The sequence below is a fragment of the Falco peregrinus genome, chromosome 6, assembly GCF_023634155.1.
Source record: "Falco peregrinus isolate bFalPer1 chromosome 6, bFalPer1.pri, whole genome shotgun sequence".
In the NCBI taxonomy this organism is placed as follows: Eukaryota; Metazoa; Chordata; class Aves; order Falconiformes; family Falconidae; genus Falco; species Falco peregrinus.
In genome coordinates, this window is record NC_073726.1 from 29,695,589 (window position 1) to 29,720,825 (window position 25,237).

General features: G+C 52.9%; 1 protein-coding gene across 5 annotated transcripts in view; it reads right to left on the minus strand.

Annotated features, from left to right (window-relative positions):
* The window catches only part of PFKFB3 (6-phosphofructo-2-kinase/fructose-2,6-biphosphatase 3), a 43,290-nt gene extending 19,835 nt beyond the window's left edge, over nt 1–23,455 (minus strand). For 2 of the 5 annotated variants that reach the window (XM_055808061.1, XM_055808060.1), the window contains exon 1: nt 1,455–1,854. In XM_055808061.1, coding sequence (XP_055664036.1) covers nt 1,455–1,533 — 79 coding nt within the window. In that variant the 5' untranslated portion in view covers nt 1,534–1,854. Of the gene's footprint in view, nt 1–1,454; nt 1,855–23,321 lie in introns of those variants that run through there. The other 3 variants (XM_055808059.1, XM_055808057.1, XM_055808058.1) reach the window with 2 other exon arrangements.
* Between the last annotated feature and the right edge of the window lie 1,782 nt (nt 23,456–25,237).

Below are 25,237 nucleotides of genomic sequence, written 5' to 3' on the forward strand. Positions count from 1 at the left end.
GTACCCGGCGTGGCTTATTCCCACCTTGGGATAAAATAAAAATAATCACAAGGCTACACCATGGCATTAACAAGCCCCTCAATGTCTTAATATATTAAAGTATGTTAGTGTTCTCCTCTGCCAAGAGGGAATTCTCTGAGAAACCAGGTGAGTAAGTGGCAAAAACCCCAGGGAGGCTCCACACTCACAAGGGATTTCTTTCAGAGGTGTCAGCCCTCGAGAAAAACCAAACCAAACAAATCCAGCTGCAAAGCATTAAGCCAAGAGACATTTTCCCCAGCTAAAAGCAAAGCCCCGTGGCAGCCCAGATGTGCAGCCTGTTGCTGAAAGCCATTTCCTCGGCAGCTCCCACTGCACAGGCGGCATGTGCCACCCTCCACTGCAGGGCTTGGCCACCCCTCGCCACACGCCTGACCCATAGCCAGGGGGCTAAGACATGGCAAATCCATCGGATTTATTTTTTATTATTATCGTTTTTTAAAAGGGGGGGCTTTCCAGCCAAGGGAAACCAATGTCCGAAGCCCCTTTACAAACGCCTGCTGAAGAAAAAGCACTGGAAAGCCTGATTCAGCCAACCGCCCGGGCCACTTCCATCCTTTGCCAGGCTGGGAAGTGCCACCGCCTGCATCCCGGCCCCCCCGCAGCCCCGGATCGGCCCATTCCTGCGACGTTTATTTAGTGACACGCAGTTGCACAACCGGCAGCTGTCAGTTCAGCTGTCGGGTGAGTTAAAAGAGCTGTCTCTCGAGCTTTGCTATTGTATTATATGATTCATGATTTGTTTTATAGTAACATCAGGATGACCCAAGCGTTTGCTGCCTTTTTTTTTTTTTTTTTAAACGCAGAGGTTGGTTTGCAACACTCAAGATGCTTTCTGAGCTTCTGAAAAAAGAGAAATCACTGCAGAAGTTTCAGCATTAATTTCTGCCCCCTCACCCCCTCCACCTGCCTCCTATCTCATCTCACACACAGCACAGGGTCAAGCGGTAAAGTGCGTACGGCTGGGGGCTTTTTTCTAAATCCATCGCCCTAATCCTGCCCCTCCCCCCCAAAAAAAATTATTATATCATTGATAAATCTCAAGTTAGCAACCTGCTCCCTTTCCCTTTCAATCCCAGGGCTGGAGGCCACGGCGGGGGGGGTGGGGGTGGGGGGTGTCGGGGGTGGAAATTGGGCCACGCGTGCCTCGGCACCTCCCCGCCCCCCCGGGGGGGCGCTGCCACGTGCTGGCTGCACCTTCCCCGGCGCTGGAAGTGACTCACGGGATGGCAGCGGGTGGGATGCGCCCGGGGTGATGCTGGAGGAGGCGGGGGAAGGGGGGGCGGGATGCTGCATGGATATTATGGGAAAGGGGGGGGGGGGGGGCGTTGCAAAGCCTCCCCCCCGGGGGTACGCTGGAGGAGGGGGGCTGCTCCCCACCCCAGCCGCGAGGATGCGGCGGTGCCCGTACTCACAGCGGCGGGGCAGCGCCGGGCGGTTGTCACTGGGAAGCCAGATCTTCTGGATGCGGCTTTGCGTCAGCTCCATGGGCATTTTTAAAAGAAAGGTCTTTTTGCGCTCCGCGTCCACCTTGATGCGTTTGCGGGGGGGAAAGGAGGGAGAAGAAAAAGAGGAAGGAGGGGAAAAAAGAATAATAATAAAAAAGAAAAAGGCTTTTTGTTGCGGTCGCTGCTTTTGGAGGTGGTTTGAGCAAGCGGCTGCGGCGCTTGCGGATGCTTCTCGGAGCCTTGTTAAGGCTTTACGGCGGCGGGGGGGGGAGGTGGAGGAAGAGGAGGGACGGGGCTTCAGGGCACAAAGCCGGCAGGGACGGCACCCACGCTGCCGCTGCGTGCGTGGAGAGAGCGAGCACGAACCCCGCCGCTAATTTCGCTATCAATCTGAACGCCCCCCCCAAAAAAAAAAATTAAAAAAAATTAATTTCCTTTTGATTTCGCAAAAATAAAAAGGAGGAAAATCTCCCGGCAGGGAAAGGAAGGGCTGGGCTGCCCGGCTGCTGCAGGGAGTCGGCCAGTGCTGCTGCCGTGGCCGCGCTGAGCCGGCGGTGGCGGCGGCGCCTATTTCTAGCCCGGCAGGGCCGGCGGGGCCGCGGCTCCCGCCCCCGGGGCGGGGGGGGCGGGGGGGCGGCCGCTGCGCCGCCGCGGAAGGGGGGGGGGAGGGGGGGGCGCGGCTCGGCTGCCGCCTGCCGCCCGCCCCCCGCACTGCAGCGGGGACAAAGGCGGCGCCGCTGCGCCCGCAGCCTTTGTTCTCCTGGTGGGGGGGGGCGGGGGGGGACACGGGCACTCACGCGGCTGCGGGGCTGCGCCGGGGGAGGGCGGAGGGCGCATGCAGGCGGTGCCCACGGTTAAAAAAAATAAATAATATACGGTTCGAAGCAATACGGTGGGATGGCGAGATTGCAATGCAATGTAATGAAATAGAAGAATAAAAGAAGGTCCGTAAACATTGTAAATAGTATTTATAAAAATGATAAATAAAAAAGAATAAAATGAAATCAAACTCAAATGAAGAAATACACGAAGTAAGCCACGACTGAAGTAAAACACCAAGTATAACACGAATGAAGTATAATACGAATGAAGTAAAATACGAAGTAAAATAAAAATGCAGTAAAATGAAAAAGAATGAAAAGAAAATGTAAATTAAGAGGAAAAGAGGAAAAAAAAGAAAAAAATAAATAAGAAAGGAACTAAAAAGTCAACAACTACATCACATGAACGAAAGTAAAACGAAAAGGGAAACACAAATTACGACGTCCCCCCAAGCAACATCAAACGAAACGCGGCGGGACCCCCGCGCAGGCCGGGGGCTGCGCCGCGCGCCCATTGCCCCCCCCCGCCGGGGTCCGCAGCCGCCGCAGGGCCGGGGTCCGCGCCCCGCACGTCGCTCACGTCGCACATGGCCGGGCCCCCCCCGCGGGGATGCCCCGCCCGTGGCCGCCGCTCCGCCCCCGCCCGCGGCCGCTGCCCCGCCCCGCTCCGCCCCGCCCCGCCCCGCTCCGCCCCGCCCCGCTCCGCGGCCGCGGAAAGCCGCGGCGGGCGCCAGCCTGTGTCTGTGACACCCCCAGCCCCGCAAAGCGCCGCGCTTGGGGGACGGGGGGCGGCGGCAGCGCTGGGCACGACCCCGGGGGGGGAGGCTGCCCTCCCAACAGGCGCGATAATGACCGTTAGTAAATTTCATTATCTACCGGTTTTAGCGTTCATTAATTATTTTCGTGATTTCATCATTATTTCTTTAGGGTTTCATTATTTCCCATTTTAATTCTTTATTGTTTGGCTTATGATTTATTATTTTAATTATTTATTGCCGTTTAAAAATATTTATTATTTTAATTATTTGTTTTTATTATTCCTTTTTGTTGATTATTTTTCTTACTTATTTTTGTTATTTATTTTTCTTCTTTTTATTTTTATTATTATTAATATTTTTATTAATATTTTCAAATTATTGTTTTGCTGTTATTATTATTAATAATAATTCATGTTTTATTTATTTCCTTATTTATTTATTGATCCGGTGGAACCAGGTTGCTGCACGAAGGGGCCAGGGACATTGTCCAAAGGCCACCCAGCAAACCACTGGGGAGATGCAGCACCCCAGATGTGCAGGTGCCCGCACCCAGCCCAGCCCCAGTGGCGGGGGGTCCCTGCTGGGCACCACGGGGGGCTGGGTGGCAGGGTGCTGAGCGGGGAATGGCATGCGGGGGTTGGGTGGCAGGGTGCTGAGCAGGGAACGTGCCGCAGCGGGGACACACGGGGCTGTGCCATGGCTGGGAAGAGCCTTAGAGGTGGGAGCATCTGCCTTGGTGTGGGTTAAGCAAGCAAATTTTGCTTGAAAATGTAAAGCTCAATAAGTAGCGTTTTAGGTGCTGCAAGTGTGCAATAACCTTTTTTTATTATGTAGGGTATTTTCCTCCTCGAGAAGCAAAGGCTTGTATTTTTATAACAGATCTAGAAAAAACATATTCTTGGCTACCTCCTTACATGGAGCCAAGATGGATGGAGTAAAAAAAAAAAAGCACAATCCTTCCCTCTCCTACGCAGGAAAAAAGTATTCACAGGCAAAAAAAAAAAATAATTTTAAAAATTAGCTACTCTGAGGGAGTTGGGAAAGATCCAGAGATTTGGGATGTGGGAAGGAAGATGGGGGAGACCAGCGAGCGTGTTGGCCAGCAAAGGTGGGGTTGGGGGTCACAGCCAGCAGTGCGCACTGGACCACTGCACAAAATCCATCCTCAGGAAAGGGCAGGAGGGGTTTTTTTTCCCCCAAATCCCAGACCTTTTCCCATGGAAAGCCACGAAAATTCAGTTCCCAGCTAAAATGCAAGAAGGAAGAATATTGACATGATGTTGCAGGACGAGAAGTTCAGGTATCCCCCCTTCCCCAGTGACTCCGCTCTCCTCTCCATGGCTCCTCTCCCCTTTGATAACCATCCCCCAAATATCAAAAGGAGCCCGAAAGCGAAACCCCACCTGAATTAAAATCACAGTCACTTCAAATTAGATCCACCTAGTAATTCTTGGCTTAAAAACTCCTAAATAACTGGAGCGGAAAGCTTCAACTCCTAAATAAATGGCCTGGTTTTCAAAGGCACGAGCACCCAGCTGCTCTGAGCGAGGTCAGCTGGAAGAAGCATCATTACTATTTATAAGGCACTTTCCCGGCGGGGAGAGGGTGGCGGGCAGGGCAGCACTAGGTGTGCCCAGAGGATTTATTTTTTCCCCCCCCTTATCCAGTCGTGCCGGGCAAAAGCGCGGCTCCCTATAAATAGAGCCTGGACCAGTAAATAAACTGTTGGTCGCAGCTGCTGCAAAAGCAGCCCATGGGGTGCTGAGTTCAGCGATTTTTTTTTTTTGGAGGGCTCGAGACACCCAGGGGGCCAAACGCTGTTAGTAAGAGGTGCGTCAGCTCGCCAAGAGCCACCACAGGCCGTGGGACAGCCAGCGATGTGGTCCCACATCCTCGGCTTCGCCAGTGGTGAAAGTTGTGGAGAGAGGAATAAATCAGGCAGCGTGTGCTGGAGATGCTGCCTCACCTACCCCATCGCAGTATCCTGCAGAGATTTAATGAATGTAAAGGGACGGGGGTATAAGTGTCATGCCAAGGGCTCAAAATCTGAAGGTCCTGGCAGTAGGTGGGGAAAAAAATGACCTTGAGCATCCGTGGGATGGAGCCAGCAGGTCCAGGAAGCCGGCAGGGCAGCACAAAGGAGGCGAGTCTGGCAGAAAAGAGTGAAGAATCCTGTTCCTGGGAGAGCGGGACACCCGTCTCTTACAGGGCTTACATGCTGCGACCTTCTCTGAAACACGAAAAATCCATCCCCCTCAGTTCCCTTGTTTGTTCCCCTGCTGCTCAAACACCAAACGGACCCAGCAACCCACCCTGAGTGGTAGAATTAGGCTCTGCTTGCATCCCAGACTGGACTAAATTCCATATCCTGGACTACAGTCCATATCCTGGACTAAATTCCCCATCCCCTTTGGCAGAACCTACCAGTACCAAGGGGCCACCAGCCAGCCTCCCCAGCACCCTTCCCTTGGCATCAAAATGCAGGCAACGGCAGCGATCGCTCCAGAGAGCCCCAACTCTGACTAAGCCATGATTCATCCTCCTTGCTTTTCTTTTTCTTTATTTTTTTTCCCCCTCTCTAAAGGAAACTTGGAGGGAAAAGACAAGTCACACGCACGCCTACATCCAGTGCAACACGGAGCATCTCCTCAGGATGTGGCATGGAGGGGACAGGAGGCATGATGCCCAGTGGGCTCCGCACGGTGCGGTCCAGCCCTGCACACACCAGCTCCTTGCACAGTTAAAATTTGGAGATGGTGGCTGGGAGCTGTTCATGCATCACTGTATAGATGCAGCCATACGTGTGCTCAGGTCAAGCTGCCCCGCCACAATTTCCAGCACAGCCTCAGTTTGCCAGCCCGGGACATGGGCACAGATAGTTCTCCCTTACCCTGGGAGGGAGGTTGCAAAAGTCAGGCAGCAGCTGCCCAAATTCTTGTTAGTGCATTAACAACACCCTCTTGCAACAGAGAAAGTAATTCTGCTGGGCTGACTGAGGGGTGTTTATACCCTTAGTTAAAAAACAGAAGACCAACAACCCCAAACTACTATACTTTGCACTTCCAAAAAAAAAAAAAAAATCAGTGGGCTCCTGGGAGAAGCCAAGAAAGTTGTCTCCTATGTATTAAGGGAATTGGGAGCTTTCAAAAAGGTCAGGGGGGAAACCAAGTGGCTGCCCTCTCCTCTCACCGCTGGATGCTGAGCTGTTTTCCCTGCGGATGGCACTTTCCCTGGAGGCACTCGAAGTCTGCAAAAGCTGCTGAGGATCAGGGTCCTGGTGGGGAGGGTTTTGCAAAGGCTGATAAAAAGTGTTTGGGTTTGGAGAGGCAGCTGGAGTTCACGGTCCTTTGTGTCTGCACACAATCGTCTCCCTTCCCCTCGCCCCTCACAGGTATTTCAGTTACAAGAATAAATCAATCAGCAAAGTGTGAACTGTACCTACATCATCGGGATATCACCGCTCCCTCTCCTTATCTCACCCTCTCCCTCATCCTGCCAAGCCCGGCTGCCCAGGGGACTGCAACAAGCTCCTGCAAACCATCGGGATGTTTCTGCCATGGAAAAGAGCTTTTTCTCTTCTCTCCTTTTAACGAGATGTTTTTTCCTTCCTTATTTCTTGACTTTCACACACACACACACCCCCGCCCTTACAATCTCACACTCCTTTTCCTCCTCAACAGTACCAAACCTACAGCATCAACCCCACTGCTGGCCAAAGAGGAACAGAAATTGGGCAAAACCATTTCTTCCCAGTATTATTGCAAGGCAGGGTTTCCCGCAGCGATGATGGGATGCTGCTCAGCACGGCACTTGCAGTCCCCTACCCTGAAACCAGAGGAGAGCTCCCGATTGACATCTCTCCGGTCTGCAGCTGGGAGAGCTGGTCGCTGCCTGGGATGCAGGATGGGGGCAAGGCAGGGAACACCGTGTGCTCAGGGCTGCCTTTGAGCTGTGCCTTGCTTCACCCACCCATGCAAACGCCCCTTCCCCCTGCCGGGGACAAGCCGTCCAGTTTTTGAGACTATTGCACTCCCTAACTGGACTTGATGTGCTCACAAAACGTCTTCCTTCCCCATCTGCAAGCAACACAGCAAGCTGCTAACAGCAGCTGAACGCCGAAATACCAGCAGAGCAAGCGCTCAGGGCTGGCACCCGCATGCCTTGGGTGCAGCTTTCCTTAAAACCAGCTGCAAGCCAGAGAAGGGGAAAACTCAAAGGGGTTCAGGTGCCGATGCTGAGGAGCAAGTGCTTAGCCTGAGAGGGGGAAATCCCCGCCGAGGCACAGGGCATTGCTCAGCCCCGGTTAAACATCGCACAGGGAGCTGAGCTTGCATTTCTTGGCAGCCAAGAGGCAGGAAAAGCCACACAGGGTTGCAGAAATGCACGGGGCCACTGTTCCCAACGCTCGAGCAACAAGCAGCAAAAATCAGCTCTTGTGCACATGACCTGGCTTGCAACGACGGGTGATACCCAGGCAGTAAAAAAAACCAACATCATTTCACTGGCCAATGGCAAAAAAAGGGGTTCCCTATAGTTTTCTTTAAGTATTCAAGAGATTCAGGCTTGGGGACCTGCTTGCTCCTGCTCAGCCCTGTGCTCTGAGCTCCCCTGGGTGCTGGCACCGTCACGCTTGATGCAACGCAGAAACTCTTTCAGGGATGCTAAATTCTGCCTGAAGTCAGCCCTCTGTCATGCTACACCATCAGCTTTGCTAAAAGGGATTTATTTTCTTCAGTTCCTTTTCATTTAGGAGCCCTTCAAGCAGGAGGATGAGGGTCCAAACCTAGATTCTTCTGAGCTGTCTGATTAGTGCCCTAACTATTGAGGTTTGGCTATAATCGGGTGAGTTGAAGCTGGATGGGAAAGGAGACAGGAGAGTTGCAAACACATTGCCTGGCTGTGACAGATTTGAGGAAGAAGGAAGGGTAAGAGCCTGGATTTCATCTCGATTCCCCAGATCAGAAGCAAAATCACTCAAGGATCCCTCCATTGTCCCCAGAGAGAGGTGGGTGCTCCCAGCTCTGCTCAGGTCTTGGAGGGTCCCTGGGAAGACCCAGTAAAGTTCAAGGAAGCAGATGGGTGTCCATAGTCAGGCCTGATGATCCCAAAGGAGTGTCCCAGACCGATGTTCTAATTTAAAATCCCAGGAAAGGAGTTTCATCTGTAATTTTTGAGAATTACATCCTGTCATTCTCAAAAAAAAAAATAATTGGAAATAACGTTCTGAACCTGCAACACCCATTGGAGCAGGGCTGTTTCTCAAGGCTGGCAGGTCTGCTCAGAAATAGGTCCAGGAGGATTGAGCAATGTCCTGTGAAAGTTCCTGACCTTACAAGACTAGTGCAAAACAAAACTCACCCCATAAATGGGCTAAATCATAAAGATAATTGACTCCACAGGTTGTGGAGAGAAATATGGGTTTTTAAAAGTGGTTTGAGGGGAATGAGACGGCAAGGGGTTGGGGATATTCCAGTCTCAGGAATTGGATACTGATCCTCCTTGAAATGAAATCTGGCTGCAAAAATTCAGGCTTGGTCCCAACAGAAAGGATCAAAGGCTACGGATCAGCCAGAGTGCCAAAATTCAGGTTTTGGCACTGTCAGTGATGCTGGGAAGTCAACATCCACATGAGCCTGACACTGGGATGTGCCTCCTACTCGCAGGTAGTATTAGTTACATCAGAGGAACACCTCCCTGCTTGCCCTGTGATTTTAGGGTGTGAAATTCCCCACTGAAAGTCGTGGCATTGATTTAGGGTGTAAATTCCCAAGGTGTTAAACTTGACTTTAGGTTACCTTGTCCCGATGCCACAACCATTTGTGACAATGCAATGCACCGATCCAGCACAAAAGCCCTGTCAGTTTGGAAGATAAGTGTTTTTATGGGGTTACTGTGTCCCAGCTGCCAGATCAGATATTACCTGCCCTGCTGCTGCCAGCGTAAACCTGGCATATGTTACCATAGTGCCTTCTCCGGGTAAATCAGCAGGAATGCAGCCGTGTGCTCACACCTGATCCGGATATAATTTAGGACTGTTGGGGCTTAACCCCAGCCGGCAGCTCAGCCCCACGCAGCCACTCGCTCCCTCCGGTGGGATGGGAGAGAGAATCAGGAGGGTAAAAGTGAGAAAACTCATGGGTTGAGATGAAGACAGTTTAATAGGCAAAGCACAAGCCACGCACACAAGAAAGCAAAGCAAGGAGTTCATTCACCACTTCCCGTGGGCAGGCAGGTGCTCAGCCATCCCCAGGAGAGCAGGGCTCCATCACGTGTGGTGGTGACTTGGGAAGACAAACGCCATCACTCCAAACACGCATACCCCCTTCCTTCTTCTTCCCCCAGCTTTACCTGCTGAGCATCATCCTTAGGATATCCCTTGGATCCCTTGGATCAGCTGGGGTCAGCTGTCCTGGCTGTCCCCTCCCAGCTCCTTGTGCCCCCCACAGCCTACTCGCTGGTGGTGGGAGGTGACTGGCAAAGTCCTGTACTCTGTGTCAGCACTGCTCAGCAATAAGAAAAAAATCCCTGTTTCCAGCACAAACCCAAAACGCAGCCCCAGATGAACTACTAAGAAGAAAATTAACTCTGCCCCGGCCAAAACCAGCACAGCACTGCAAAGTGCTGCAGCAATTTGGAGATCCTGTGGGAAGCAGTTAACATCCCAGCCCTCCCCTAAGCACAGATTGTTATAGGAACTATTTCCATGGTGGTGCCCAACGGTTGAAGTCGTTTGTGTTCATGAAGAGCTTAATTCCCAGCCCAGCCATGCGTTTGGGATGCAGCTCCCCAGGTCTCCTGCCTGCGGGGCTGCAGCGATGGATGTGAAACCCCCTAGGGATGAGCCCATTCAACCCATTGCAGGTGGGAGATGGTCACCCTCCGGAAATCACAGCCTGTCATTATCCCATGGACTTTGCTATTGAACTATGTCCTAACGTCTTATTAACACCCACCTTTCATTAAGAGCCTGGATCGTTATCTCAGCATTGCTGGTTATTAGATCAAACAATAACAAAGGCTGTGGCCTTTCATTCTGGGGCTGACTCACCTCCTGATGTAACAAGCCCAGGCCAGTGGCAACCTCAGCATCACCATGGTGACCAAGAGGCTTCTGAAGAGATGCAGGCAATGATGTCATGAAGCCAGAGACCCGAGAGATGCTGGGCAATCTCTTCAAAGTAATGCAAAAAGCTACAATGTAAAGCTCTTGGGAAGGAACCGTGGTGCTTTCTGTGCCTGCTGACCAAGGAGGAGGTGCCTGTAGGCAGCGGCATGCACCTGGTTAATCACAGCCTAGGAAAAAGGGTAGGTTTTAATCCCTGCTGTCCACCTCTGCTAATACCACTTTGGGTCCCGATACGGGGACTTTTGATCATGGGGTAATAAAGCATTGTCCTACGAAGCAGCATCCCAGGATGATCTGCAATGCCTTGGAGGCTCAGATGGAAACATTCCTGGAGGGATGCTGCACAGGGAGGAGGCATTGCAGCCCTGCTCGGCTCCTGCTGTGTCTGCCTCCATCCACAGCGAAGCTGTGGGTCCTATTTGGGAAGGATTTATGTCATTTTGGGTGTCTACAAGGGACTCATCACCTTTGATCATTTCTACCATCTGCGGAGAAAAATGGGCACTCCCAGAGCAATTCACTTGCCCTGCTGTGGCTATTGAGTGTAAATCCTGGAGGTGTTTGTAACCTGTGAGTACAGAGGGACCCCTTAGCGCAGTCTCTGTCCAAAGCCACCCAACACACATCTCGGTGCGCTCCAGCATGAGGTGACCCAAAACACAATTCCTTGTTCAATCCAGAGAACCCATGGTGGGGAGGAAGAGTAAAGATTTGATGAGGAGATGCATTTCGAAACCGCGTACGTGCTGCGGATCCTTCCACCCACTCCCTTGTGAACACGTCTGCCATATCAACAACCTGCTCGTCCCTGATTCCTCGCAGGGCTGGGGTCATACAGGCAATGGCAGGTGATGGTTGCCCAACAGTGTCCTACGCGCCTCAACTCTGGCCAAGAAGAACCACTTTTGGGACCATCCACCACTCCTCAGGTTGAGCTGTTCCCTGGATCAGCCCCTCCAGGGGTTCACCTCTCCATTCAGCTGTTGGAAACCAGGCACCAAGAGGTAAGGTCTAAGTGTCCCACTTCTCCACACTGTTGCCACGTGCTTTTAAACCTGAGACCTGCAGGGACTGTTGTCTGTGAAAGACAACTAAGGGAGAAAGGATATGGCCAATACACTGACATTTGGAATAGTAAGGTCCTGTCTGAGTTTCCTTATCTTTTGCTGGAACTCTCCACATTCAAAGCCTCCCTCAGGTAACCTTTCAGGTCTCCGATTTTCTAACAGCTCCCCTAACCGATTTTTGGAGCCAAATCACTGGAATCAGATTGCCGGAACGCAGAAGCTAAATTTCCTTATCCTTAGATTTTTTTCTGCTTGTAGGGCAAAGATTTTCATTTATCTAATTCCTAGCAGTTGTTTTCAATTCGTGCATTTCAATTAATCTTTTCCACACCATGGAAACCTGGCTGGAAAAAAAAAAAGTCTGAAATTGTCCAAAAATATCTACAGAATTTGTTTCTTCTTTCCCCAACATTTTCCAATCAGACATGAAAAATATTAATGGGAAATTTCTCTGGAATTTTGGGACAAGCTGAAACAATATGGGGAGCTTGCTGCCAACATATTTTCTCAAATGCATTTAATTTTTCCGACCCGCAATGACAAGCTGTTAACAGTTCCTTGGAAAAAAAAAGAGAGAAAAAAAAAAAGAAAATTCAGCTGAATGTTTAGGTTTTTGCCCTGGAGTTGAACATACAGTAGCAAACCAGCGTATGGGTACCTGGCAGGTAGGGATCATGAGGGAAGATGCTGTGCTTCGTAGCACGAGGGAGTGCTCCAAACCAGCTGCTGTCACTCCAGCTGAGAGCCAGCACTGTAAGGTCATGGCACAGGTGGAAGCACATGTTGGCCATTGACCATGAATTGTCCCCACTGAATATGACGGAGACGGAGGAAAACCACTTTTGTTGCGTCTGCTTCAGTATTTCTGGCAACTCCAGTCATCAGGGAATCACAGCACAAACTCTTTGCCCCAAATAGGGTTAACGCTTTTCTTCTCACTCCTGAAAAAGCGAACAGATGACTCCAGGAGACAAGGGCTCACCCCACGTGTTCATCCCCACTGCGCCCACATGCCCCTCTGCACCATGCTGTGGGTCCATGCCTCTCCCTGCTTGCACCTCCATGGGCTGAGGCTGCAGAGGCCAGGTCGGAGCCAGGGGTCACATTTCCCACCCGGCTGTTTACCCGGCGCTCAGGCTGAATTAAAACAACTGTCGGAGTGGCCTGAGTCAACAAGAGATCTGACAGCCACCCGACTCCCAGGCGGGCTTTCCTGCCAACTTCCCAATAAAGAAAGAGAGCCGGACAGGGGCTCAAGGGACGACCTTCCTTCGCTTCACGTTGTGTGTTTATCACCCAGCTTGGATAGTCCCAGGCACCTATGTGATGGGCACCTTGTTCCCAGTGCTGGGTGAAGGTGTTTGTGATGCCTCATGGTTCAGGTGGGTGGTTGGGTCTCCTGACCTGTGCCTTGAGCCAACGGGAGCTCAGTCTGCACCCATCGGGGTGCTGAGACCCACAGAGGTTTGCACGGGCAGAATCCAGAGCATATCCCAAACCTGCCAGCTAGGCAAAAGCAGAGTTTTTCTGCAGTTGTGGCTAATGGGGATCCCACTAGTGTGGGTTTGGGGTGAAGGCAAGGCTGGTCAGAGGGTCACGGTAGCTGCAGCCCCCCATATCTGCAGGACATATTTTAAGCATGGATGCATTGCATGTCCCCTCACTGTCCTGCCTTAAACACAGGTGCTCATTCCAGAGCTGACCAGCTAAATAACCTTGAAAACCCATCTCACGCAGAGTCCGATCCAGCCCTCCACGCCTGGACAAGCACACGTGCAGGAGCACACGCAACCACCTCAATCCCTGGCAGCCCCATGCCACTGCTGCCTTCAGATGCTACTCAAAAATCTGGTCCTTTCACATTCAGACAGAGTCAGTCATTGATGAAAGGGGGTGAGTAAGACTCATCCCACATTACCTTGTCTCGTCTTGTTTGCAGCTGGGCCGTTAGCTGCCAGGGCCACACAACCCTGTCGCTGCAAGCACGGCATGGAAGGACATCCAAAGCCAAGCCAGAAAAGGCAACCTCAGGTTTTTCAAACTTTGGACTGTTAAAGCAACACCTGAAAAAGACCCCCTTCCTACCCTCATGTCCTCCACTGAGAAGCTGCCCAAACTGCTGCCATTGCAACAGCCATAAACCATTTAATAATTTATTAAGATGCTCTCCTATTCATGGCACAACATGTTTGACTTGGGTTAGTTTCTGAACAGCTCAGCTGCACCCAGAATTCATGAAGATAAAAAAATGGAGAGGGCAAACACAGCAGCAACCAGGGGCGATTTGATGTTTAAAAGAACTGAAGGCTTTGCTGGTTGTGTTCCCCCATGCACATGTACTTCACAGCTGGTAGGAGGTGAAAAGCCATTCCCTGCCTTTGGCAAATCAACCTTGGAGAAACAAACAAACACAAAAGTCACTGCTGGCAGGTGCCTCTTCTGTCTCGACTTGTCCTGCTTGGGATGGTTCAACAATATGGAGATTTCAGTGGTGAAGCCATTTCTGAGTCCCTCTTCCCACCCCAAAACCTCATGCTCAGCTGTGAATGGGATCCAGTCCTCCAGCTGAGAAACAGACCCAGGCTGCGGAAAAAAAAAAAACCAAACAAAACCCACAACTTTTTTTCCCCCTTTTTTATTTTAAATTTTTGCAAAGGGAGTGTTGTTTCACAAGCACAGATCCATCCCTGGAGCACTAGTGTTGATACAAAGCAGGGCAGCATCCCATGATGCTGGGGGTGGAGGTGCTTCATCAGGCTGCCCAAGCCCAAATCACAGCCTCAGATGCCTCCTCCTGTTCCTGTTAGAAATGCCTTGCTAATAAGGAGGATTTCTGAGAAAATAAAAAAAACAAGGAAAAAATCCAAATTTCTGCGCCAGGCATGCTGGAGTCTCCTATTGGCAGCAAGGTGGGATGCTTACCTGGGTCACAGATGGGATGAAGGGACAAGTTTCCTCCAAATAAATTTATATTAGTGACTAAGGAGCCTTTATTCTCCACTTGTGCAGGATAACCTGGTAGTGTCTGTTTGCATATTTAGGGGCAGAATAATTCAGTCTCCCAGGCACAGAAACCAGCACCGCAGCTCTGCCACTCGCTCAGTCCTTGCCTTCAGGCCCATGAGCAGAACACACGCAGTGCAACCCATCCTCCTGCTTATCCCTCAGCAGAAGCAGCGGGAGCATCCTGGCTCCAGAGAAACCAAAACCGGAAAGTCACATCCCTCCTTGGGGCATGTGGCCAGATCTGCATGCAGGAGGCAAGACTCCCAATTTTTCTCCCAGTACCGCTGGGAGAAAAACACCTCCAGTCCCTGCACGTTATCTCTGCTGTTTACCAGGCTCAGCTGTTCTCCAGGTTTCCTGGAAATTACCAGAAAGCCCAGCAGCCCCCCAGCATTGGCAATAGCTTGCTCATGCCCCTTTCGCATGTCTCCGGAGGAGGCTGCAGCTGCTGGGAGGGAGGGTGGCGGTGCTGGGTGACAGCGCTGGGTGACAGCGAGGTCAGGAGAGCAGAGCCCAGCATCGTTCCCTCCCTGTGTGCATGTGAACGGGGCATGCACAGCCCGTGCGGCTTCCCGGGGTTGGCACGTGCTCCGGCAACCCCACGTCCCCGCTGTCATGGGCTCCCGCCAGCGGCTGGGTGCCAGCACGCCATGCACGGCCAAAAAAATCATAAATAAATGGGTAAACAAGTTCACCTTGCTGCCCTGCAAAAGGCTCTCCCTGCGTCAGGCTGGGCAAACAAGCTGCAGAGCTGACAGCCGAGGCGTCAGAGAGGGGAATAAATCAGGATGGCTGAAGGGTTGCAGCCATCTAACACCAGCCCAGCCGTGTCCCTGCCAAGACGTCGGCTGCTGGCCCCGTCAGGAGAGCCCGAAGTGGGGCTGGGGCTGCGCAAGAATGTGGCAGCACCTACTTTTCCCAGTTCATTTACCATCATCCCTTCCCCAGCCCCCAAGCAGCATCCTTTCTCCCCGAGCCATTTCACAGGGAGACATTTCTCTGCCTCAGCCTCCCCACCCTGTCCTCAAATAACCTATTCCAGGACTGCGCAAAGCTTTGCCCTATTTCCAAGCCAAATCTCTGCAGGTGGGGCTTTAACACCCTGCTCCTACCCACACGGGTTGATTTTGAAGCTCTGGACCAGCGACACACCAAAACGTACCAGCATGGGGGACAGGCTACAAGATGCTCCAGCATAGCCAGGTTTGATGCAGAGTGGATAAAAGCAGCTAAAGCCACAATCGCCGCTACCTCCAGCCTATCGCCGCACACCCCCCCGTGCCTCAGTTTCCCTTGCTTCAAGCGATAAGGCTGGAAACCATCCAATGAGGGCTGAAGAACTGGGGAGAGAGGGAATAACAAAGTCTCAGCAGCCAACTATGAACAATCAACATGATGCCCCTGGAGAAAAAGAAGTAATGGAAAACCAATAAAAAAAGCCCAATTCCAGGGTGTTTTAGCAGGAGGTTAGGTTTTCTAGTTCCTCAGCACCAGGGAAGGGCACATCTCACCCCACACTCTGTGCTTTTGGGAAGAGGTTTATTCTAGGATGGGACGGCGTGGCCAGTACCAATGAGGTGTTTCGAACAAGATATTTGGCAGAGCACAAAATGAGAGCAATTTTGTGCTCCAGGAAGGAGAAAACCAGGGTGGAAAAAGCTTTAAGTCTGAAAAAGGATGCTATGAAGAAAATAATGGCTTCCTTTATAGCAACGAATATTAGGGGAAGCCTAGCACCTCATGGGAGGGCAAGGAATCCCCCAGGGAAAAAACACAAGGGAAACCTAAAACCACTTGTGTGGGTTTGATCTTGACTCCCAGCTCAAGCTTGTCCCCCATCTTCCCATCTTCTTTTTTTTCAGCCTTAAAACGTGGTTATGCAGGGGAAGAACAAGCGGGGTGCCCTGCAAGACAGTCATGCCTGTGTCTGCGTGTGTGCACGCACGCACCAGGCAAACAGGGATCATGCCTCGCCGGCTGCTGGTTTTGAAATCCTCCCACGTCCCTCCATGAAAAACCCGTGGTCATCTGATTTAAAGCCTTTGGAGTCATTTTATGCCGAGATGAATTTCTCCATCTTGAGGGTGTGTTAGGGAAGGGTTCAGCATGCCAGCCAGCCTGCCAGCACGGGCTTCTGATGGCAAAGGGAATGTCAGAGATGGTGGGGTACCTGGTGGAGAAGTGGCCTGGGGGTTGTTGTTGGTGTGATCTGAGTGCTGGGGTGAAGCCCAAGCCCATGCTGAGCTTCCTAGGGAGAGGCTGGACCATTTTCCATGGGCCAAACCCAAGCCAAGCCCAGCCAGCTGGGCTTTTCCAATGTAACATGGCCACTGAACCTGGTCTTCAGCTGGTGGCATGGATAGAAAGCACTGGGGTCATGATGACGCCTGTTCACCATGTAAATACAGTAGAGTTCTTTTCCATCCATGCAGGAGGGAGGCAGAACACCTGAGGGGGGGCGTTTCCAGCATCCCAGGTTGCTTGGTGGGTTGCTGGCCCTGGGAAGGCAGGTTACAGGTATGCCTGCCTGCTCCCAGGTTGAGATGAGGATATGCTATCAGCGACCGCATCTTTATGTGGTTTCAATTCCCAGACTCAGGAAGTCTGAGAGGCAGTAACAACCCATATCTCCTCACTGGATGGTTTCTCTGGAGGGATCAGGGTGCAGAGCAGGTCCCAAAAGCCCCCACTGGACCTTAGCACTCCCCCATGGGGAGCTGCACACCCTTTACAAGCCTCTTACAACACTTTTGAGTCACGTGGCAGTTCCACCTCCAGCTGGTGGCATTGAGGGATGTCCCACCTACCCATCACAGCCTGGCATGTCCTCCGCGGCACTAATGCCACGAGGTGTGTTGGGCTTTGCCACTTGGTTGTGCACCACCCCATGAGCACCAACAGGAACACAACCACCAGGCACAGTGACTCCTCCTCACACCCATGAAAAGCTCTCCATGAGTGGTCATAAATGCTAAAGAAAGTGTAATGTCAAAGAGACAGTGGAAAGGTCACGCTCACCAAGTATTTTCTTGGAGCTGCAGGGAGCAGGGACGTGCTGGGACAGGTGTGATGTGGGGACAGACACCTGCTCCTTTGGGTCATTTACTCATGTTTCACTCCAGAGAGCAGTGAGGCGAAAGGGAATGAAACAAAACCAAAAGCCAGAAGGAAAAAACCCTGGCATGAAACGCTGACCAAGGGGCAAAGCAGGACACAAAGGGTTTTCCAGCCTTCCAGGAAAGGTCCTCATTGAAAATAAGGTGCTGGTTTGACTGAGGCACGAGCCGGTGAGCCAGGAGAGCTAGGGCCAGCTCTGCTGCATGTTTCCTCGCTGCCCTTTGAGCAGGTGGCTGCGAGCAGACACGCACACCGTCACTGTCACCGGGACAGCCCCCGTGGGGAGCTGCAGCAGGCAGAACCCCTCCACCCTGCCCCAGCAGCTGCCAGCTCCCTGCTTGGCTTCTCCCTATCAGATGCGTCACTCATCAGTGCTTATAAATCCTCCTTGGCACTGGATAAAAAGTTTTCCGGGGCTGCCAAGGAATCACAACATCAAGGGGTGGTGGGGAACATGACCAGCAAACACACAGCATGTGGATTTGCAGGGCATTGCCAGCAAGCCAGCAAGCATCCCAAAGTGACAAAATTATCCCTTTTAACACCAAAAAGCTGCAGAAAGGCAAATCTCTTCCCTTAGCTGTAATCGCTCTGTAAAAGCAGATTGTTTGCCATCAGAGGGTGTTATCATCTGACTATCTGCAGGACTTGTGATATCAAGGAAGCTTGATAAAAAAGGGAACACGCAGCAGAAATAACAACACTGGGATGTGACATGGTCTTGCCCTTTCCCTTCCTGCTGATGTGTGAAAGACACCTCTGCTTCTGCTAACAAGGGTGTCCTTGATCACAGTAAGCAGGAATGAAACCAGAAGACATCGTAACTTCTGCAAACAGAAAGCAAAAAGGCCTAATAAAGAGCAATATAGTTATAATGGTTGGGCTGTCTACCTGCTCCTCCCACGACACAACTAGAAATTGCAGTCCTGGGTGGCAGAAATCACCTCCACCACGTCACCCCCACCAGGGCATTTCTTCTGTCAAAACAACCCCTGTTATCAGCCTCCCCGCTGTGTAACAACTGCTGTCACAGCTGAACAGGAGCTGCTCACAGGGGGTTGTTCTGATGGCTACTGGCAGAGAGGAGCCAGGGGAGGGTGGACAGCAGCAGGGCTTTGTGCAGGTCCACCAGGTGCTCTGCTGCACCCAGTGTCATGGACATGGCAAACCTCCATGCAGACAAGCACCCCATGGTGGCTGGGATATGGTGGGTGAGGGACATCCAACACAACACATCTGCAGTGGGGTCAGTAGATGTGACACACAGTGAGGTTTCTGTAGAGCAGCTCGGCGCCTTACAAGCATCCCAAGGGCTGGATTTGGGCGTTGCTGTTATAGTCTCCAAGATCTCCGAAAAACTTGGTTGACGGTGAATCAGTCCTTATGGAGGTAGGTGTGATGTGGGGAAGAAGGACCCTGGGAAAATTAGGGATGGTTTTTCAAACCTGCTGCTCCCCTCTACATGGTGGGTGCTCAGCTCCTCCAGCCCTTTGCTAGCCCTGAGGTAGTATTCATCTCAGCTGCATACTGCCACCGTGGAGCCAAGTGTCTGGCTCTCCTTGTGGTCAATAGCAATGGGAGAGGTTGCCACTGGGGCTGCTGAGCCCGTCCATCGTCAAAGCATCCTCCTCTGGGCCTGCCTGTACATTGCCTCTTGGGAGCACCTGGGCACCTGGCTTGCGCTGTACACCTCAGGGCAGAGGGCTAAGGAAGGTGAGAGTCACCTCATCCCACGTGACATATGCAAGAATGCCCACCAGATTGTTCTCAGCCTGGAAAGAGATGTTTAATCAAACTCATGTGTGCGGCAACCATGAGGCACCGCTTGCTTTTCCACTCCCAGCCCAGAGAGGAAGGACAGACATCAGGTTTCAGCCACAGACCCCTCAGGAGCTCCCTGACCCTTGTGCTTGTGCTTTTTCCAGCGTCCCTCCTTTTGCCTCTGCAAGCTGTGGCGGCTCCTCCAGATGCTGCACAGGATCCCAGCACTGGTCCACCATGCCCATGGCTTTTCTAATCTCCACCTTGCTCTGAGTTCTTTTTGTTTATCCTGCAAAGACAGCATGCTCAGCACAGTTGGCCACAGCTGTCCGAGCTGTCTCTGCTTGGGGTTGTGCCGGTGTTGCAGAACTACAGCCGATGTCCATGGCAGCAGAGCTCCTTGGCAGGAACACAGCGTCCACCATCACCTCTCCAAACCACAGCCCACATCCACCTCAGCCACCAGCATGATCCTCCTTGGCAGTCCCAGAGAGGACCATCAACAGACAGAATGAACGCCAACCACTCCAGAATCTGCCCCTCCATCAAGCAGGGCCCCGACTCCCCTTTCTCTCCCAATTCAAGCCGTGCATCACCACGCAGGACCCTGTGCACACACCAGCCCAGCAGTAACTTGCCCTGGTGACCAGTGATCCAAACAGCACACAGTGCGTCCCCCGTCCACAGCTCGAAGCCGACCTATACCTTTATATATGCCCATGAATAATACATTAATGGTGTCATGCATCTTTTTTTTTTCAGCTGGGAAGCACCTTGCACCACGCATCTGCCATGCCCTTGCCAACTTGCTAATTAATGGTTGTACCAATAGCCTGGGAAGCCAGTTGCTCCCAGCATCATGCGTTTGATCTGTGCTCACTGGCTTCCAGGCTTATCTCCAGCTCCTTCCCAGCCAGCCACACCACTGGGGATTTCATTTGTCCTTTGACAAATGACAAACGTCCCACTCGCTGGCAATATCCTGGCTGCTTATCACCTGCACGCTCCCAGGCCTCCTCGCGTCAGCTGCAGTAATTAAATAATTTTTCAGGCGGGGCAAAGGGCATTTTAGGTGAGAGCTCCCACCACCTCCTGCCAGCAGAGCTGCAGCCACAGACAGGGCTTTGCAGGGCAATGGCAGTGCTTGGGGATCAGGGCTTTCTCCAGTGCTCCCAGCTGATGCAGCGATGCTGGTAAGAAATTAATTCCTGCCCTCAGCTCATTCCTTCTAGCTGTCCTTGAGCATTCCTGCTAGAAATACCGTTCTTTAACGTCTGAAACTGCCAAATGCCCTTAAGGTCGGCTAAGTGGCAACTGTTGTACAGACATGAAGTGCAGATCCTGGGGCAATGCCACTGGTTACAGTGCCCAGAGAGAAAGGAGGCAGGACAGAGCCAAGGCAACGAGGATTTAGCACAGTCTTGCCCGGAAGACCCAGGCAAGTGGTGCCAAAGCTGCAAGCAGTGAGAAACCAGCAGAGCCAGGGGTCGAGTTAACATTTTACTCTGCAGGATACTCCGTTTACACACTCAGGGGTGTGCAAAGACAGCTTAGGGCCTCCCAAACTCACACCTCAAAGTCTCCCTGTGCCTCAGGCTACCTGGGCTTTGCACAGCCGCAGCCTTTAGGCAGAGCCTCTTCTTTGCACCCTGGATCTGGGTGGCAGTGAGCAAGCCCTGGGGGGAGAGGCTGTTCCCAAAAGGCTTCCACAGGAGAGGCTCAGCCTCCTTGCTGAGCTGGCTGGAGTTCCCCTTTTCCTCTGGAAGGTCCAGGCATGTATCCCAATTCCAGCCAGGCCGAGGACAAGGTCAAGCAAAATTCAGCAAGGATTTTTATGCACCAGGTTGAACTACAGGGAAAATGTCTTCATGCCTGACTCCTGCAAACTAAGGATGTGCATGGCTTGCTCTGGGAAGCTTTGGAAGGGCAGACAGAAGGCCGTGCTCTGCACAACCCTCCTGCCTGATGGTTTGTAGTTGTGCCCATCGGAAGCCCAGGCAGCCCAGCTGCAGCCACCGAGCAGTGGTCTAGGCAGGCCTGGTGACATGGGGTCCCACCAGCCCAATGCAATGCTCTCATCTGGTGTTACAGACTGCAGCCAGGTCTTACAGACAGCCTCTGCAAGTATTGTCATGGCCAAACGCATGCAGGTTTGTTCTAGTCTGAGTCTTATGATCTCCATCTGCAAGAAGAAGGGGTCCTTGGGGGGTCTCCACTATGAGCTGAGCATGCACATGCACAGGCAAAGGGCAAAATCCATCCACACTGGCCTCTCTGTCACATCGGATTTTCCCCAAGGTGGAGTTGCAAGTTGATGCAAGGAGCTGCTGGCAGCTGCTCTGGCATTTCAAGGTTGACCTCTAGAGGAAGTTTGTAGACAAGCTGTGGCTGCGAGGGTGACACAAAGGTTGCAGAACTGGATTGCTCATAGCGAGGTCCCAAGGACTGGCAGGTTAGCTGTGCCCCAAGTATCTAGTGGCGACCGCAAGCACGGTGCCCCAACAAATGTGTCCTCCCCAATTCAGGTGTGCTGGGCAGGACCACGTGGAAATGCATCCTCATTACTGCAAACCCACTGTGTGTCCCCATGTGCTGGAGACCTGCCTGTCATTTCTATCACTGGGATCCCTGCTGAGGCTGCAGCAGAGCCACTCGAGCTGCCTTCCAGCATGGGAAGCTCCCCCTGGCTCTCCGTGCCCACCCCCAAGGGCTCAGTGCTTTTAGAGCCTGACGCGTTCTCCTTTCCTCCAAACCACCCACCCCCCGGCATCACTCCTTCTGCTCTAAACAAATCTGCTTATCACCTAAAATTAAGTCAAGACCTGAAGTCTGCTGCACTGTCAAGATGCGAGGGTGTGAACCACATCATGCTTCACTGAACCTTAAAAGGCAACATAAATCTCCATGCCTGAGATCACGAGCTCTGTGAACATCACTGCGGGCAAACTGCCGCACACCCAAAACATCCTCCCCAGAGCAGGGAGAGGTGAAAAAAACAAATCAACCTCTCTCTCCCAAATTTTCATTCCCTCCCTGTTGCACTTTCATGCCTTGCCAGCCTCAGTGTGTAACACTTCCACAGTGGTACCCTCTGGCCCTGCCCCAGTGCTGCCTGCCCCTGGCACGGCACCAGCTGCCCACTGGTCCAGGTCTGCTTTGGCAAAGCACCTGGGTTAGATGCTGAGCAGCATCTTCTCCCCATGTCCTTTCACATCCCAGCTTAACCCTGCCTCCCCTAGCTTTTGTGGCTCTTGGAGAAGACTTTTTTTTCCCCTATGCTTCTCCTCCCAAAAGACCTGTGAGGAGAAGGAGCCACCATGAGCATTCTCGTTTGTGCCCCGCCATGCCTGCACTATGACACCCCCTTGGGATGAAGAGGAGGTGACATTAAGGGCCTCTGCTTTGCAGCAGCCCAGAGAGGATGGAAAACTCATCCATTACCCCTGTGCGGTAACACAGGAGCAGCCATCGGGGCTTTAGGTCTCATAGCTGGGTCCTCGCTGCCAAGCCAGGGGATGGCCAGGAGGGATTTCTGCCAGCTGCTGGGATGGAATTTTTGGGAAGAGATGGTTTGGGGTGCAGATCAGAGAGCACCATGGCATGAAAGAGGGTTGCCCAGGTGTGCTAACCCTCTCAAAAGCTGTTTCCCTGACGGGTCTCTCCTCCCAGGCTCCCAAAGGCACAGCTCCTCCAGCTGAGCATCTCCCAAGGGCCACCACAGATGCAGGCAGGTTGCCAGTTCTCAGCCTGCATCTCCCCAAACAATTCCCAGCAGCACCCCCCCACCCAGAAACACCCCACTTCCTTCCCACCCTCAGCCCTTGCACCACCCAGAGCCCCTTACCCACCCCCGAGCAGGGAGGGACGAAAAAACCCACAGCCAAGGGAAAGCGGAGGGGGGACAGCTGCCATTTACAGCTGCATTTCTCCGCTCCCCCTCTCCGTGTCATTCCAGCATGGGGGTGCCCCCCATCCTCCCCCGACAGCCCAGCATGGGGGTGCCCCCCATCCTCCCGCGACAACCAGCAGCGCAGCGAAGCCGGGCACAGCTCCCTCCCCCAGCCCTGCCGGGAGGCACCGCCCGGGGCACGGCCCCCAGCCTTGCTCTCCCGGGTGCCCCCCGCACCCCCGGGGTGCTGCCCCCCCCCAGCCCCCCCCCCCCGCCCCCCAGCCCCTACCTTTGCGGAACGGCATGGGGCGGGGGGGGGGCGGGGCTGCGCTGGGGCGCCGGGTGCCGCGGTGCCCGCTGCTTCCCCCTCACTTATATCTCTTGTGTTTCTTCTTTCTTTTCTGTTTTCTCCCTTCCTCCTCCTCCTCCTCCTTTTAGAAGGAAACGGACATATTTGGGCACAGCCCGGCAGAAACCCGCGTCATTCGGAGGCAGGCACTGCAGAAAGGAGGGAGTTCTTGCAATTTCGGAGGTTTTAACCCTTCGTTTCCCGGAGACAGCAGGGCTAGGAGGGAGGTGACAGGGACAGGACAAAGATGGGCGTAGGAAGGGGTGGAAGGCAGTGGGAACTGGTTGTTTGGTTTGGTTTGTGGTGGGTTTTTTGGAATGGCTGTGGGTGGGATGATGGGGTTTTGGCCTCCCGCATCACTGCCGATCTTCCGAGCTCAGCAGAGCACCGATCCCATCTTCTTTGCGGTGGTACTGGGCCAAGCTGGGAAAACACAACTGCTTCCAGCACCAGGGAGCTAGAAACTCAGATCCCCCTGCCCAGTGTCTGCCCTTGCACAGGCTGGACCATCCAAGGCCAAGGCACCTGGAGGTTCAGATCCTGCTGTGCTAACCCCCATGCTGAGGATGCACACCTCCCTGTCTCCTGGGAGCGCAGCAGGGACAGCCAGCGTGGGGCTGGGATGAGCTTTGAGCAGAGCCCAGAGTTTTGCAGTGTAATCAGGTCTGTGTGCCTTAATCTCTACCATTCAACCTGCAGCTCAGGTTGCAGCAGGAGGTGTAGGTGGAGCATTATCACCTGGGAGAGTTGTTTATTTTTACTGCCGTTCTTTACTTCCTCCTTGGAGGAAGAAAAAGGCACTGGCTTGGTGCTAGTTCAAGGGAAACTCCTTAAGCTATGCAGGACTGGACCCCGTCCTTCCATCTTGGTGGTTAACAGTGATACCATGAGCTCTCTGCTCCGTCTTTGCTCTCTGCAGAACTGTTCCTCCCTCCTGGAGTCACCAAGACCTTCCTCAAGCCACCCCTGTGCTGGTGACAGTGGTGGCATAAAGCCTCCCTGCCCGTCTACTGTGGGCTCCAGCCCCATCCAGACCACCATGATGCTCAAGGTGAGGACTCTTCACCTGCTCCAGTGCAGAGTCTGCCAGATCTGGCTTAACACCCCCTGGAGAAATATGTTTAAGCCAGTGGGTGAGGAGGAGGATTCCAAAAAATGCTCCCCAGGCTTTGTTATGAGAACTGTAACTCCAGCAAGGATGGCAGGAACATCAAAGTCTTATGTGGCATTGCTGCCTCTGCCCTGCTCTGGGCATGACGAATGCATGTGGAAATGTCCCTGAGCCTCAGAACCATGTGAGGGACAAAAGCATAGATTTGGTGGCATGAGCTGCTGGGCTTCCTTCCACCAACTGAAACCTTCCCTGGAGAACATGGCAGGACAGGCAAATAGGGCAGGCAACCATTTTCCTGGGGAAAAATCATTCAGAAATGGAATTTCCTAGGACATTTAGCAACCCTAAAGGACCACAGGCTGGCAAAATTCAAGGCAGCTGGGCAAGAGGTCTACGTGCTGCTGCCAGACATAGCCCGGCAGGTAAAGGAGAGTCCTTCTTCACTCCACATGGCCCAGCATCCCATGAAGGACACCTCAGCCATGCCCGAGGCCAGGGTGGCAGGATGGCAACCTGCCTTTCATGGCATTTTCCAGCCGCAGCAACCATTGCTTTCCAGAGGCAGTTCAGCAAGCCCCAGTGCTATTCCACAGCCTGTGGAGCCCCCCCCCCGTCCTTCAGGCTCCTTGACCCCTTGCCAGAGGCTGCTGAGCCCTGCTCCGGGCACAGGCGCTTGCACCGCGTGGCCCTGGCTGCTCCGTGCAGCCATCCCAGAACAGCTCACAGCTGAGCAACGGGGAGC